This window comes from Diceros bicornis, chromosome 4 (genome assembly GCF_020826845.1).
Source record: "Diceros bicornis minor isolate mBicDic1 chromosome 4, mDicBic1.mat.cur, whole genome shotgun sequence".
In the NCBI taxonomy this organism is placed as follows: Eukaryota; Metazoa; Chordata; class Mammalia; order Perissodactyla; family Rhinocerotidae; genus Diceros; species Diceros bicornis.
The window spans coordinates 28,082,365-28,099,982 of NC_080743.1; the positions used below are offsets into that span (position 1 = coordinate 28,082,365).

At 41.0% G+C, this 17,618-nt stretch overlaps 1 protein-coding gene across 2 annotated transcripts in view; it reads right to left on the reverse strand.

Annotated features, from left to right (window-relative positions):
- The window catches only part of TGFBR3 (transforming growth factor beta receptor 3), a 186,636-nt gene that overhangs the window by 26,056 nt on the left and 142,962 nt on the right, over window positions 1-17,618 (reverse strand). For both annotated transcript variants that reach the window (XM_058538504.1, XM_058538503.1), the window contains exons 8-13: window positions 13,447-13,636; window positions 11,107-11,441; window positions 10,544-10,696; window positions 7,475-7,615; window positions 7,141-7,299; window positions 2,462-2,761 (exon numbers count right to left, since the gene is read on the reverse strand). In XM_058538504.1, coding sequence (XP_058394487.1) covers window positions 2,462-2,761; window positions 7,141-7,299; window positions 7,475-7,615; window positions 10,544-10,696; window positions 11,107-11,441; window positions 13,447-13,636 — 1,278 coding nt within the window. The remainder of the gene's footprint in view (window positions 1-2,461; window positions 2,762-7,140; window positions 7,300-7,474; window positions 7,616-10,543; window positions 10,697-11,106; window positions 11,442-13,446; window positions 13,637-17,618) is intronic.

Consider the following 17,618-nt stretch of genomic DNA (forward strand, 5'->3'; position numbering starts at 1 on the left):
AATGAATGACAGCCATTTGCTTTTGTTGTAAGAAGAAATTTATTAGCCATTTTAAAAGTCTATAGCAAGGCACCCCAAAAAGTTAATTAACTTCCAGCTCTTCTAGTCACAAAAAAGCAAAGACTTTTGGCTTTATTGTCATCGCTGCTCTGAGCAACATGTAAGTCAAACACATATTATAAGAAGACAACTCCTGGGGCTGGCCCGGTGGCATAATGGTTAAGTTCACACACTCCACTTTGGTGGCCTGGGCTTCGCGGGTTCAGATCCCGGGCACAGACTTGCACACTGCTCATCAAGCCACGCTGTGGTGGCATCCCACATACAAAATAGACGAAGACTGGCATAGATGTTAGCTCAGTGACAATCTTCCTCAAGCAAAAAACAAAAGAGGAAGACTGGCAACAGATGTTAGCTCAGGGCCAATCTTCCTCACCAAAACAAAACAAAACAAAACAAAACACAAACCCAGAGAAAAATCTTTACAATAGTCCTCTAAGAATGGATTTTCTGTGGAGAGGTACCATTATTGAAAAGATTTGCATTTTAGGAAAAGCCTTCTTACTTTCCTATTAGTTCTTCAGCTACGTAAGAGTCTCTGATTCTATGACTAACTTATTGCATGACCTGGGCAAGGCACTGAACTCTCTGGTCTCAGTTTCATCAGCAAAGGGCAGAATTGGACTTAATAATCTTTGAGAACTCTCTCTAGAAGATTCTTTGGCTCTATTGTCCTAGAAAGTACTCAGAAGTTACTAGAAATATGGAAATATTAACCATAAGCAGTGAACAGAGAGACCGTGGTAAGAGCTCATCCTAAGCTGTGCTCTATAAATGGTGGACTGTCATATCTACTATCTCATTTGCTCCTCTACCCAGGAGGGAAGCCAGGTACTATTATTTCAGTTTTATAGATGAGGACATGCAGGTTCTGAGAGGTCAAGGGACTTGCTTAAAGTCCTGTTAGAAAGCAGCAGGCCTTCCTTCTCAGTCTCCATGCTCTTCCCATTGTATCTTGCCTTGGGTGTAAACTTTAGGTTTAGGGTCACATCCCATGTCATCCTTTGGGACTTAGCGCTCTCCTTAGAATGTTCTGGAAGGAAATATTGGGACTAATTTTCACAAATTAACACACTATGAAGCTGGGCTGCTACAGGCCAGGCTTGGTGAAAGTTAACAGCCAAAGCCATCAGTAAAGACCCCTGGTAACTGCCAGACCTCCCCTCCTAGATCCCTAACTCCTAAAAGTTATTTCTGCCTGCAGGAAGTAGCTGGGTCCCACAGCCAGGCATTAAGTTCCCCAGGGCTCTCTACCACTGTCCACTAAGCTCCAACCTTGATGGCCACTGGAAGGTAAATGGCCACAAGGCTAAGGCATCAATGTTTCCAAAAGCAACCTAAAGAACACAGTCTAAATCATCTTATATATATGTGCTCCCTGATGATTATAATCAGATTTGCTACATTTTCATATGTATTATAAAATTTTCTTTGGTGTTATTGAAGAAATGAATGCCCAAGGGAATATAATAGTGCCAAGGATTCAGGTCAACGTAATCTATCTGATAATAATTTTTCCTCTACCTCTACACCTATCTCTTACAACCTAGGTATTAATTGAGAGAACTCTATACATATATTATTACCCATACAGTGCGATTATTAGACTTTTAGATATTGACCGATATGTGACTTGTTACAAGAGAATTAGAAGTCAGCTTACGTTGTGTGAGATATCTACAGAATAAATGCACATACGAAATTATACATAATTATGGCAGATCACAAAAACAAAACTAAGGCAAAGGATACCTTTCATGTACAAGGCCAAACTAATGAGGTAATTAACCTTGCAGATCTCCCCTATAGTAGCTATTCCAGCAAGGTCAAAAGGTTCTGATTTCTGTTGTGGCAACAGAATGTACTAGTTCAATATGGGGAGTAATGTGAGGCAAACACGATGAACTGATATGAAACTGAGAAAAATTAAAATATCTGTTAGTTTCCCTTAGAAGTCCTCCTGAGACAAGTCAACCCTATAACTCACACAGAGAAGGTCAAAAAACAATTGCAATACAAGTCTCGGCAGGACCTGGAAAAATTAATCCTCACACTGAATTTGTCCTTCGGCTCTCTGTACTTTTGGCACTGCATGCTATCTGAATAGTGAAGATAAAGCCAGGCCTCTCCCTCAATGGAAAACAGTCTTGATTTATCTCATTCGTAAGATACTACTAAGTAGCACGCACGGAAAAAAAAAAAATCACACTGTCAGGATTTATTCTCTAAGACTCCATAAAACTCACAGTTCCCTGCTAACACGGACTTTTATTACTTCAACTGGGCAATTCCCAAACCAAAAACCTCAACCTGCAATAACTTGTGATTACAGTTCTCTGTAGGCCACCACCTCACCTAAAAATATCAAAATAACAGTACAAATGGATGAAGGCCCACAAACCTTAGGTAACTTCTGGGGGTCCTTTTCCTTCTTGGTACACAACGTGAGCTCACACTGTAGAAAGAGCAGTGAGGTGTTGAAGACAGGCTTAAAAACAAAGCTGAATCGCTTCTTGTCCATCTCGGCTTGTGGGATAGGAAAGTGCACTCTCTTGGGATTGTAGAATTTCACAGATTCGTCTTTAGGACAAATGTTCTCAATGATGGTGTAATCTGACATTCTATCGGGGTTCGAATATGGGGAGATAAAGCACGTTTGGATGGCAAATCCCAGTTCTTGGTCAGCCTTAGTAACCGACACCTACAAAAGAACAGAAAGATCAATTCAGTAACAAGTTAGCACCTCACTTTTACTTTAGGCACAACAGCCACATACAACATGGCCCTTTTGATGAGAGACATTGCTTTAATTTCCACAACATACTTATACAGTCTTCTAATTACAAAAGTAACACACATTCATTGAAGAAAGAGATGTTTTCCACTTAAACTTGATATGGAATTATTTAGTTCAAATGCCAGCCCGGAAGATTCTAATACAAGATGAATAAGTCTCTTTACCCTCCCATAAGTCCTCTGAGGGATAAAAATAAAAGCACATCATGCACCTGAAGTAAATTTTCCAAAATAAATAAAATAGCAACAGGCAAAGCCCCTACTGTCATAATAGTGGATCACTTGTTAGGCAAGCTCTTTTTAAAAATTGCTCAAAAAATAAAGTGCAGAGGCAGCATCTCTTTAACCTAGGCAGGGAGGAGTGAACTTCTAAATTGCAACAAGTCAGAGTGAGCCTAAAATATTGCAGTAAAGCTACAGATTCATCTAAACTCCTGCTTCGCAGAGAGCAGGCAGAGCTGGCCTCTGGGGTTGGATGTCAGGGACGGTGCAATCTGGTGGCGATCACGGGCCTGGCAAAGTGTCCCAGCTGCTCACAGGTCCAAATCAGGCCTTGCCAAGTACTCTCCCTTCACTCTTTAAGCCCAAGGGTATTTTAAGGGAAATCTAATCTGGAAACGTTTCCAACTCATTTACACTTCCCTCTTACAAAACATTTGTATGGGCTATGTCCAAACCTTGTTAAGGTTCTTTTCTCTAGAAACAAGAAGTAGTGTTTAGCCAAGTGTAAACAGAATTCAAACCTCAACTATCCCAAACTCAGCTAAAATCCCCAGACCAGACTGGATTCTCCATTTGGTGATACACGGATCACTTTATGAACTGCCTCTTCCCTCTGTGCCTCATTCCATGACTAAACTTAGGATCAAAATAAACTTAAACACTTTAGAAATAAAGTTTGTCCTTAACCACAGGCCAATAGCCCTAGAATCCTTTCAAAAAGCATGCGGCTATAAACACACTTTCCATTCTGAGATACCGGGGGGAAATCCCTGACAACGCAAGGGGCTTTTAGTCCACAGCACTATTTTGAAAGATCCCTACGTGGTAACTTCAAGACACTCAACAATGAAGATGTTATAATAATGTCACTTTGCTGTGCCTTAAAGCTTAATCCTTCAGAACAATCTTGTGAGATAAATACTTTCACGCCCATTTTACAAATGGAGGAAAACTGAACACACAGAACAGATGACTTGTTCAAAATCATATCTAGCAAATACTGGGTAATACCAAGGCTTAAACCCAAGTCTTCTGACCCTGTCCATTTCTCTCTTTACTATTTCACTGTAGCCACAGGGTCAATGCAACGAGGCCCAAGATATGGCCCTGGGAGAGCACTTGGTAAGAAATCTTTCTGGGAAGTAGTGTTTGGTAGTCCATAAATATTCACACTTCATTATTTTTGCAATATTTCTGAAAAATAAGATATTTTATCTTGGAAAGATGGCAAATTACATATATCCTATTACTCAAAAGTACCCTTCAACATGAACTCAGAACCCGCCATGCAAAAATGTGTGACTGAAGAAATGCAAATCTTTTCTTTAATCTCAAAGAAAGTATGTAATGGCAGAATGTCTAAGGTATCCCAAAAAGTTGTTTTGGAGGAAAAAGTATTACCAGTAATTCTTTTACTCTAAAATGGACTGGAAAGGAGTAGTAGAAGGACTACAGGCTTTGGAGTGAGATGAGCCCCAGGAAGTCCTGTGCTCTGCTGCTCACGCACCGTGAACTCTGAGCCTGTTTCCTCCCCTACAGAATGAGGGCACTAATATCTACTAGATACAGTTATTGTGACGATTTGTAAAGTCAAAATCACATGCAAACAACACAGGTCCCAACTAGTCAATAAATGCCGGCTATTTTTGGTAGTACTATATAGATTAAATTTGGGGGGTTATAAACAGCTTCTTTAATTCCCCAAGACAAATGAACTAAAAGAAAAGCTGCCATTACGTGACCAACTACCACCCAGAGATGACAAAAGACCGAGTGGCAAAACTGATAATGTCCTGGATTAAAGGAAGGGACTGTGATCTAGAGGGAACAGACGATTTTGGTAGGGGGTGTGATAAGGACAGCTGGGAGAAGAAACTGGAAATAGTTCTTTAGACCGAGGTAAGTTTTACTTACCCTAAGTAAGAAAATTTCTTATCAGTAGTGGAGTCCAAACTGAGAAACACAGATTAGGCATGGCGGCTATCCTATTTAGCAAAATATTTACAGGTTCTCTCTCATATTTTAGGTGATTTAAAACAACTTTAAAATAAAGCAGTTTATAACATTCTCCTCCTCTCCCCCCAAATTCTCTTCAATGTACTTGATATTTAAAACGATAGCAGGGGGACTGGCCCTGTGGTGCAAGCAGTTAAGTGCGCACGCTCCACTTCAGTGGCCTGGGGTTTGCACGTTCGGATCCTGGGCGCGCACCAATGCACCACTTGTTAAGCCATGCTGTGGCGGCGTCCCATATAAAGTAGAGTTAGAGGGGCACGGATGTTAGCTCAGGGCCAATCTTCCTCAAGAAAAAAGGGGAGGATTGGCATGGATGTTAGCTCAGGGCTGATCTTCCTCACAAAAAAATAAATAAATAAATAAATAAAATAAAATGGTAGCAAAGAGATTTGGTCCTCTTCCTTTTCATCACTTGACAATGTCTTTGACTAAATTTAATTATGAAAAATATAGATAATATATGAAAAGATATAAATGGGAAAACAAGAATGAAAAAAGGTATTTCACGTGAGCTAGCACTCGGGGGATGGGGGAGAAAAACCAAAACACCCAGGGTGGGAGGGATACAGGAGGAAGATGGGTCACTGATTAGCATAAAGCAGCAAAGCCATAAATTAGCAAAGTTGGCACACGTTTGGAAAAGAACACACTGCCATTAAGCAGGGCCACTAAAATCCACAGCACAATAAGCAGTCACCGACCAACTGCACGTGTGGATTGTGCAGCCACAAAAGCAAGAAGAAAACAACAATCTTGGATCAGAAGAGGTCTATGATTAGGAACAACATGTAGAAAACAGTATATTCTCCCCAGTGGAGAAAGAATGCATTCCCAAAGAAAGAGAAGACCTCTCAGAACAGGGAACCAAAAAAGAGGAGAGATCCAGGAAAATGTCTAGAGCCAGTGGGCTCCGTCCCAGAATCAGTACAAATGAGAGCTGTCTTTCTAAAGCAGAAATATGTGCACTGAAGTCACTTCTAATATATGGAAGTATCTCTTTTCGACCCCTTAAGCTTCTCACTCCTCCCACAGTGAAGTATAACACCAGCCTGCAGCTTAGCACCAAAACCAGCTCATCAGACAACAACTTCCCTGTAAGGCCAGCAGACATTCCGGGGCCATAAGGATATTTATCTTCTCTAGAATCCAATCTATGAACTTGGACACTTGCACTGCTAAGAGGTCACATTTTCTCCCCTTTCAAGTGGCATTTGGAGGATAAATGATAGTAGCATCCAGTGATAATAGTGTGGGCTCTGGAGCCAGATGGGCTGTGTGTGAACCCTGACTCTGAATTCTACTAGGTACTAACTGTGTGACCTTAGACAAGTTGGTGCCTCAATTTCTTCATCCATAAAATAGGGATATTAATAGTCCCATCTCATAGGATGGCTTTGAAGAGTAAATTACCACAATACTTATAGCTGAGTTTGGCACAAAATAAATCTGCAAAAAATGTTATGTCATTATTACCACCACTACCTAATATTTTTGTAGTCATTCCACAGACTTATGCTATGCATTATTACTACCATTTTATATAGAGCAAATAATTTTAATAAATTTATAGATACATTTAGATAATGATCTAGCAAAAGCAATTTTCATGAGATAAGGTAGAACACAGCATTTCACTAAAGTGTGTGCAATTTAAAAGATAAAGTGTGAGGTGGTTTGAAATATTCCATAGTTAGTGGATAATTCCATGGTTATTGCAATACTCTGATATTTGCAACTACTGAACTACTGTTCCAAAAATGCTAAGGACAAAGCAAGGACATGGCTTTACTAGCAGAATTCACACTGCCAATTTTGTTAAAACATTCATCTATAAAATATTCTCTCCATTTAGCAAATCCTGAAATTTCCTGCTTTGGTCAGAAATCAACCTGGAAGTGTTTTCTGAGTCAAGCCCTCACCCAGAGCTGGTCAATGCCAGTGAGGAAGAACAGGAAGAGGTCTGCTCCAGGGTGCATGAGCTCCTGCCCCAGAGCTACAACAACTCAGTGCTAACCTACAAGCCCAAGGCGAAGGTTCACATCTCACCTCAACATAAATGTGTCCATTCTCTGCCACGGAGAAGACCCCCTGGGAGGGCACCAGGAAGAGGTCAGTGTTGTACAGCTCCATGTTGAAGGTGATGTTTCTGTTGGGCGGGTCCTGGAAGCTACTGGGATTCCCCACCTGCCGCAGGCTGCAGTTAAACTGGAAAAAAACCCAAACAGATAGAGATAAATCACAGTCAAATGAAGGAAGAAGGCCCTGTAGCTTTATGAGCTTTGGCCTTTCACATCTAATTTTTTTTCCCACTAGTCCCTAACTAAAGCCAGCCAAAAAGACAACATTCTCCACAAACTACCTACTGCAAATAAACACATACCACCACAATTTCAGGTCGGCTGAAGAAGGAAGTATCCCCTTCATCCATATCTCCCGGAAATCCATTATCACCTGACTCCAAATCTTCATAACCATCTGGCCAACCACTACTATCCCCGGGGGATGGAACCTGTATCACAATCTAAAAGGCAAACAAAGCACAGACAATGTTATAAAAACACCAACTCACATGCATTTGGTTCTACCTCACATAAACACCCATGTAATAATTCAAATGCAAACTGAAAATGTGATTTAAAAAAAATAAAACTGCAAGTTTTTTTAGGACTTCATCTTCAAAGAGACAAAAAATAAAGAGAAATCCAATGCATGTTCACATTAAGACTTCAACTAAAATATGTATTTTCCCTTGCGAAAAAATACAAATTATTTCAAACAGTGGAAAACACTAGACACTGAAATAGGGTTGAATGTGGTTGTCAACAGGCCTGCCTATACCGTGGGGGAAGGGGACTTCTCCTTAGGGTGCTTGTCTTTATACTGAAAATTCTAAATACTAAGAGTTGGCTAATGAAGGAGCTTTTGTTATCAGTATCCATCGAGTTTTGTATCAAGTCTGGTATGAGTTAGAAGCAAAGGACCCAATGTTTAGCCATCTCTCCTCATCTTTTCTCTTGTACTCCTCTATCTTTTCCTCATTTCTTCCCCAGTATCTTTCTGTATGGTGTATAGATGCAGGAAAGTACATCATGTTTTATTCCATGACATTCTATCTTAACACTGGTTAAAATGATTATTCCTAGGTTAGTTCTGGATGAGAGGAAAAATTCACCCAAGGACCACAACTCCATAAATTAAATCCTGATTTCTTTGCATATGTAGTATAGTTCTGCTTTTTTTTTTTTGTTTGATTTTTTGCTTCACATGCTTAGATTTTGAATATTCTGCAAAACCAAAATACATAGTAAGTCTGAAAATTACTACAAACAATTATAACTGGAATAAACAGCTAAAATAGTCACTGAAGGGAGTAGAATGGGAAGACAATGTAGGAAAACCTCATCTCTATTCTTTACCAGGTCCTCCAAGTACTGATGCAATTGAAGCAAGTACCTAGGATATTGCTTACCCTAGGTATCACCATCATCATCATCACCACCACCACCACCACCACCACCACCATCATCATCTTCATCATCATCATCATCACCACCATCATCATCATCATCACCACCACCACCACCACCATCATCTTCATCATCATCATCACCACCACCACCATCATCATCTTCATCATCATCATCACCACCACCACCACCACCACCACCATCATCATCTTCATCATCATCATCATCACCACCATCATCATCATCATCACCACCACCACCACCATCATCTTCATCATCATCATCACCACCACCACCATCATCATCTTCATCATCATCATCATCACCACCATCATCATCATCACCACCACCACCACCACCACCACCATCATCTTCATCATCATCATCACCACCACCACCATCATCATCATCACCATTATCATCATCAACACCATCATCGTCAATACATATATACATATATATGAGAAGGAAGGGATTTTAAGGGCTCATGATTTTCTCTTCTGAGGCAAATGACACTTTTTTTCACTTAACAGACAGATTACCATAGCCTCTTATTGGTGTTAATTAGACACAACCTGAAAATTCCAAAATCAAGTATACCAGTAATAAATGACATTAATTATACCTGGAAAAATTGGATAATTGCAAGAAAATCAGTGTTGGAAATGGCAGAAGGGAGTTCATCATAGAGGTCAAAACTTATTCCAGTAACAAAGGGCGATCAGCTGGGCCAGCCTGGTGTTGAGGAAAGATTAGTGGCGGAGAGGTCAGGAAGCTGGATTCAGGCCTGGCTCTGCCTTTAACTAGTCCCTCAAATCTAAGCAAGTCTCTTAACTCCCCGAAGTTCAATTTCCTCACCTGTGAAATGAGGAAGTTGAATGAGATCATCTTAGGGTTCTTTCCAGCTCAAACATTCTAAGATTGTCTGAGGAACAATAAACTTGGACTCACAGCAGAGTCAGTCTCCACATGAGCCACACTAACTGGAGCACTTGATCGCCAGTCTTTTCTCTGGATGGGTCAAGCGTATCTATCGACCGGCAGTGGAATGAACATGAACGAGTAGTTGTGCACCCCCCAGCCCAAGCCAAAGCCGGAGTAGGGGCTAAGAGCACAGACACACACATCGTGTCAAAGCTGGACACAGGGATCTTTGAGCCTTATTTTTACCATCAAAAGTACAACCTGAACTGCAAAATTAACATTATAAAGTTCTTTTGAGATTTCATGTTTCAAATTCTTTTAATACTCACTGCCTAGTGTCCGTCTCTGCAAGAACAGGTTTAAATTGAAGAGAAAAGATTTAGATGAACTGACAAGAATGATTTCTGAAAAGTGTTAGCTATTGCAATGGATTATCATTGGGAGAATTTGTGAAATCTCCCTTTGGGTAACTTCAAAAGCAGATTTTCTTCAATTTAGGGGCTTCCTTACAGGTGGAGAGAGACTTAATAATAATTTCTTGAAGGCTCTTTTCGGATTTTTCTTTCTTTTGGCTCTTTTGTTCATGAGGGAGGGAGAAGTCCTCCCACTTCTGGACAAGACTCAAATGACGCCAGAGAGACCACGGTTCTGGTTAGCTCAGTTGTGTAGATGCGCTCACTCATAGCCCAAGGGCTTGGATGTATCCTCCTAAGAATCAGGCCATTTGTTCCTGCAGCTTGGCCAGAGAGAAAAGTCATAATCACCTTGCCAGTGAACTCTTTGTCACCAGGAGATGGAAGGATGGCTGGAAGAGATGACCACAAATGCTCCAACCAAGAAAACAGGGCCTCCCAACTCCCAAAGATTCACCAATAAAGCAAATAAAACAAAGAGTTTAAGGTCAAAGTACATCCCACTTTGTTGAGAACTGACACATGCCTTCGTTCAGGCCTGGGGTATATGCCTCCTCATCTTCAGAGAAGTGTTAAGAATAATTTTAAGGTAACACCCAGCAAGGTTCTGGCAAAGAGCCAACATTTGTTCTAGTGAACACTCACAGAGTTATAGTAAACCACACCATCAGGGGCTGACCGCCGGTGCCGAGTACCACAGCCGTTCAGGGGAGACTCCAAAATGAAGTGGGTGCCATTCATCTTAGCCTTGCAGGTAGGATCCAGCAGGGTGAGCTCCAGCCCTGAGTAGCTGTTGGCCTGAAATAACAACCACCAAAGACATGAACTACCCACAGGTAGTTCTGCAGCATACAGTTAACACATTTTGCCTGGTCTTCCTAGTAAAGGTTGCTGGAGGCCTGCATGCCCCCTCCCCCCTTACCTCTTCCCAGTCTACCACCTCTCAACAGCCCAAGGATTGTGTTTGTTGGCCTTGGAAATTCAATAGCAAAATATTGACACACAAGGATCTGGAACCCCCTTACTGAGAACAACAGGAACTGGGTAAGAATCACAGCCAAGGGGAAGTGAGCCCATCCAACTGAGAAAACAGTATCAAGTCTCCAGAGTTCAAAAGTGAAAGAGCTAGAGGGAAATAACTAATACATACTGGGCAAGATGGGGAGGGAGGTAGCCTGCTCTTCTCTCCTTTAAGAAATTGCACTGACCTGAAAGGAATCTTTTTCTACAGCCACAGTCATCTTTTCATTGTCACATTTGACGGACAGGGCAACACCCATGCTCCCTTGCACCTCCTCAGGCTCTCTGGGCCCAGGAAACAACCGTATGCTGGGGATGACAGGGTCCTTTGGCCGGGGGATCCCATCTTCTCCCCCTTCCTTCTGCCCTCTCCTGGAGATATCAGGGAAAGGAAAGGGGAAGCCTCCACTTCGGCCTCCCCCACCCCGGATGGGTGGGTTCTCCAGGGCAGGCAGGATGCCAGGGTCCAGCAGGATCCGTAGCTCAGGAGGGATGGTATGGACTTCCTCATCTCTCATCTCCTCTGGAGGTGACAGAAGAGGACAAAACATCATCAGTGTTTGATGCAGGTTATAATCATCATCATTAGAGGCAAGAACAGGAGGAATTAGCACAGAATGCACATGGGTAAAATTACTCTTAACAAGCAATGTATAAAAGAGATGAGGATCTGGAAGCCTGAATTCTTGTTCTGGTGTTTTTTCTAATTGAGTGGCTTGGAGCCAGTGGCTTCTCAGTTTATTAATTTTTAAAATTAAGAGGTTGGATTATATCAGTGGTTCTCAACTTTGGCTACATATTAAAATCACTTTGGGAGCTTTACAAAAAAATCCCTATGCCCAGGCTGCACCCCAGGGTGGTTCAAAATCACTCTCTGGAGTAGTACCTAATCATTAACATACTTTAAAGCTCTCTGTATGATTTCAACATATAGCCAAGGTTGAGAACCATTGATTAGATGATTTCTAAGGCCCTACAAGCTATAAAAAAATCTATGATATGAAGAAGTTAAGTGGGACAATATTATTCCATTCAAATGCCGTTGAAATACTTCCCTTGAATCTAGAGATTCTTTAGAATAGTTTCTCTAAAGACTTCTTGAAACAATATTGGTATTTTAAAATTATTTGCTACTTGCTTTTTGACTGCTAAATTCTAACAGGTATTTGGGCAACCCGGCCTTTTAGAACTCAGTCCTAAATGAGAAAAGAAAAAGTTGCTTAGGCACACTTATTCCTTCAAAGGGGAAGATATTTCCACACAATCAATACTCGGTGTTTTTTGTCATATTTTCAACAATTTAGAGGGAAAAAAATCTCCCCACTATTCTCTACATCCACTCTCCAAAGCCAACTGATGTATGCTTGAGGTCAATCCATCTCAGTGGGAGTTGGAAGTGAGATGACCAGTGGACATAACTCCTTCAATACTATCTTTTTGAAAAAGATGGCACAGCTGTATGGGTCCAAAAGAAGTCAGAGCTTTGGAGGGTTTTTAATTTGTACTTTGACAATAACCTTCACAACAACCCTGTGAGGCAGGGCCTACTGTGTTTCCCCATATTACTGAGGAAGAGAAACCTGAGGCTCAGAGACTAAGCAATTCCCAACCCCACCCCCGCCCCCGCCACCAGCAAATAAATGGCAGAGTTAGGACTTGAACTTGTACTTCTAACCTTGTTTGTTTTTTTTTTTTGGTGAGGAAGATGAGCCCTGTGCTAACATCTGCCAATCTTCCTCTTTTTTTTTTTCCCCACTGAGGAAGACTGGCCCTGGGCTAACATCCGTGCCCATCTTCCTCCACTTTATATGGGACGCTGCCACAGCATGGCTTGCCAAGCGGTGTGTCGGTGCGCGCCTGGGATCCGAACCCGCGAACCCCAGGCTGCCACAGCAGAGCGCGCACACTTAACTGCTTGCGCCACCAGGCCGGCCCCTAACCTTCATTCTGTCGGCACTGCACTCAGGGGCAGTATCATGAGGTGAAGAACAAGTCTGGGGATCAGAAAACTTAGGATTTGAGTCTCGCTTGCTCTAAGACTCTGGAAAACCTCAAGAATTTGTTAAGCCTCTGCCTTCTGTTCCATCAAACTGGGGTAATAACTCCTGCATTCCCTCTCGGTGAGGAGGAGAAAGCACACGTATGAGTCTTCGTAACTATTTTCCTCTAAGACACAGCCTGACCTAGGACTTCTCTCCTGCAGTCCCAACCCCTCTGTCTCTCAGCTGCAAGTGATTATTAGATACCTCTGAGAGAAGCAGCCAGGTTAATTTATCCTTAATGTAATCACAGTGAAGGCGATCTAGAACATCAACTCCATTTGACTGAAAAATCTGTATTAAAGAGTTTCCTCAAAATAATCTATCACAATTCTAGATAACTTTAAGCTGTATAGTAAAAAGTAGTCAAATGAATCATCAAAATTTGCAATAGAAAAATAGCGCCATATCAACTGAAAGGAGAGTTCCTCATTAGAAAGCTTCATTTGGGGGATAGTTTTAAGACAGTTAAAAAAAAATCATACTTACCATTGGTTTCAAGCCGAAGATGAAATCTATTAGCCACAGGAGCCACTGTGTATGATGTTACTGGACTATAGCCATTGTCCAAAGCCCACTTGACTAGATTCTCTTGGGTTGAAGGAACGTCATCTCTTATTGATTTGGTCATTATCATGGATCTTTCACTCTCTTTCCCAAAACCAATACTGTTAGGAGCCTGAAGATAACAGCAAAATTTCACTAATGAGTCTAAAATTAAACGGTGCTTTAAACAACAATAACTATCTGAAACAAATAGATGCTATATTGTATATGAGGGAATTATTTATTCTTTTGATTCCTATTTTCCTTGGGCTAAGAATACTGATGTGAAAATCTTTACAGCAGATTAATAGAAATCTATTCATGCTGTTTGATCATACCATTTGGGTTGCTTATGTCGAGAAAAGTAATCCAATGACAGCTAAGTAGCTATACTTATAGCTAAGTACATCTAGTACGTTACTGCAGAGTTAGTTGAATGTTTAAATTAACACACATATACCAAATATGTATACCAAATTTTCCCTTATTTTTATTTATTTTTTTAAATGTTTCTTTTTTTTTATTGAGGTCATAATGGTTTATAACATTGTGTAATTTCAGGTGTACATTATTATTAGTTTCTGTATAGACTGCATCATGCTCACCACCAATAGTCTAATTTTTATCTGTTGCTATACATATGTGCCCCTTTATCCCTTTCACCCACTCTTATTTTTATTTAAAATTATACAGATGCGCACGTTATATTGCCAAAAAAAAAAAAACCCTGCTTCTACTCCCCGTACCCTAGATTTACATGAAAGAAGGCATAACCTAGTTACTTCAGTGTGGAGACCATCTTGTCTTTGTAAACTATTAAATCCCATAATCAATGTCAATATTTCATTTATGATTTATGATCAATTTAGCAATCTTGAATTATATTCATTTGCCAATTCTATTAACTGAATATGCTTAAATTTTATGTTCTAAATATTAATTAATGAATTTAGGTTACTGTTCCTCTAAGTACCAATATTTTATCCAGCAATACAAGTAAGTCTTAAAATTGGCTTTAACTTGGTAAGCAGCTACAAAACTTAAATGGAATGATAGAAATCTTTCCAGGAAAAGATATAAAAGGACCCTGAGTAACCAGGATATGGGAAGGTCAATTTCCACATCGCCTTCTGACTCCTACAGCAGCGATCTTGTCAGGTGGTGAGGGAACTGAATGCTGCAGAGGGGACCCCAAAGAGAAGGCCCCACATTTTCAACAACTGCTCTACCAGGGCTGGGAAGCCCTTCCTGCATGCAGATTATGCCGTTTTCATGCCGTATAAAAATCACTTTAATTTCCATGCCCAATTATTTTCTCCTGCATACATGCAGCATTTTTCCTAAATTCCCCATTTGTTTCTCATTCTGTTTGCCCCTAACATGACTAAATATTAATCCTTTCCCACTGTAAAACCATAGATGATTCACAGGCTCTAAGTTCTCTTGGTCTCTTCGGTTGTGGGATATTGGCTGAGGACACATATTTTCAAGTCAAAGCTTCAAGGATCTCACCCAGTATATTTTCCTATGATCCAAAGTGTTTATCTGAGGAAAAACTGCCACACCGGCCAGTCCAGTCACAATCACGTACACAAAGTTAACCAGACAGAGCTTTAACTAAGTTCGGTAGCCATTTGCAAAAAAATTCAGTTTCATAGGTTGGAATATTCTAGTTTTAACTCTGATTCAGAGAAAACTCCTTAGGGGAAGGAAGAGTTGAAAAACAAAAAGAAAAAAGAAAACTAAAATGAGGTAAAGAAGGATCCAATTTGTTCTTAGAACTTTCTATTCATTGAGTCAACAGCAGTTTCTTAGGCACAGCTTCTTCCATCTTTTCAAAGCAGCATGTCGTTTTGATTGGCTGGAGTTGCAACACTGGCCTAAACAATACTGCTTGGCCTCATCTGCCTTAGTCTTTCATGTTGTTGGACAGCTGAGAAAATACTGTATTTCCAGAATACTATCATCATAACTGCCACCTGTCTTTTTGTACCAATATGGAATGATTTGTTCACACCTCTCCACTTAACTCTAGGAGCTGTCAGTACAACTCATGTTGATTAAGCCTCGGGACTTACAGGGCTAGAAATCTATCTACACGTTTGTAAAGCAGGAAGGCTTGGGACAACGGCAGGCAAGTTGGTTCCCAGCAATGAGTGAATTCCTCACTCTATTTCTAGGAGTCCCCAGGCTCTCTCAAGGCCTCAGGGTAGCTACTCCAAATGGGAGTGTTCAAGGGAATCTCCAAATATCACGGCCATGTTTCCCAGCCACGTCTTTGTGAAGGATGAGGAGCCAGGTAGTTTCTGAGCGCCTCCCCCTTCCCCCACACCGCCCAACATACACTTGCATTAGAGCCGGTGAGGGAGAGGAGGGGGGCCTGGGGGAGGGGCTGGTCAGAGAGTATAGTGCATATTCCCAATGGGATTAAAAACGTCTTTTCTAAGAACAAGCTGGCTACTGCCAACCTTGAAGTCCAGAGGCCATATGAAATAGTACGACAGGAAATTTTTAACGAGTTTCCTCCATCTACTCTTTTATGTTTTGGAGGTTCTTCCAAAATGTGATTATGCATGGTCCATAAGGTACCTGAAGAAAAGCTAGAGCTGGGCGTGGCAATGTGGACACTTATTAGCATTCCCATTCTTGCCCAAAGCTTGACCTTTGCATCTCTTTGGACCATTCTGTCATTTGGAGGGTGCATTCTGCCCATGTCCCACCCCAACACACATACACTCACACATATACACACACACACGCCAGCCATGTTTAGTGGGGCTGTTCTTTAAACCTACCCCATCAAGTTCCTTACTATTCCTTTAGTAGACATTTTTCTTTGTTTTCAGTTTGTTTAAAGAAGTTAATTGCTCCTATAGACAAACTTTTAACAAGTTGCTTATGGAAGGAAGATGAACTCCCTTTTTACGGCAGGCACTGTGCTAAGAGCTTTACATTTGTTATCTTATTTAATTCTCCTACAAAATATAAGGAGATAGGCATTACTCTTCCTTTGTTAGCGAAGGGGAACCTGATGCTCACAGAAGTTAAGTGGCACATGTAGCTGAGAACTCACCGTGGGCAGGCAGCGGGCCAAGTGCTTTAGATGAAATACCCACTAGGCACCTATCAAATACTTGTTGAGTGAACAAATGAACGAACTCTTCTAACCCTCACAGTAACTCTCAAGGTGAGTACTATCATCGTATCCATTTCACAGGTAAAGAAACAGACTCAGAGTTCAACTGGCTTGCCCAATATCAACTGGGAGTAATGACAGTTGGAGATGAGATTTGAATGCAGCCACATCTGGCACCAAAACCAGGATTCTCTCCATTCTACCATGCTGTCTCTAAAGGAAATACTAGAAACAAAGTCACTACAAACCATTTCCCCCTTTCTAAGCACAAAGGTATGCCTTTTATTAGCAGGTACTTTTCCCTCACAGCACAGTCAGAATTCACATCTGAGACAGGGACTTAGGAAATCACAAAGCATGAAACTGATTGGGGGAATAAAAAAGAACATCGTGAAACATTACCTAATTGTTTAGTAACGTTGTCATGCATTGTCCAAAATTGGCCTGGAACAGGAGTACAGCCAAGGAGAGAAATATAAACAGATCTCGCACTGGGATGAGCCATCTCATTTCTAGCCTTTCTGATTCATATGAGAAGAGGGGACATTCAAAGCGAACTCCAGGACTGCCATGGACCAGGCACACATATTCAGGGACAGAAAGAGCCAGTGAAGGGTCAGGGCTGAAAGAACATTTACACAAGAACTCCAGCAGGGAATTAAAATGTACTGTATGTTTCTGCCTTTCAAAGCATGATTCCCTTTCCTGTTTTTGTTATTCTGAAATTAAAAACATTTGGTCGGTGTGCCAGGCAGCAAAGGCTGCAGACACCCCAGGTCACCAACACCCCTCATGCCAGGGAAGGCAATCAAAACAGCTCTGACTTCAGAAAATCACAGCTGGGCTTTGTGCTTAACACCAAATTAATGTCTCACCATTACACATGATGGCTTATTGGGATCCTCTTGAAGTTAAAAAAAAAAAAAAAAACAAAAAAAACCCACAGGAACCAGAAACGATTACTTTAAAATTAAGATGT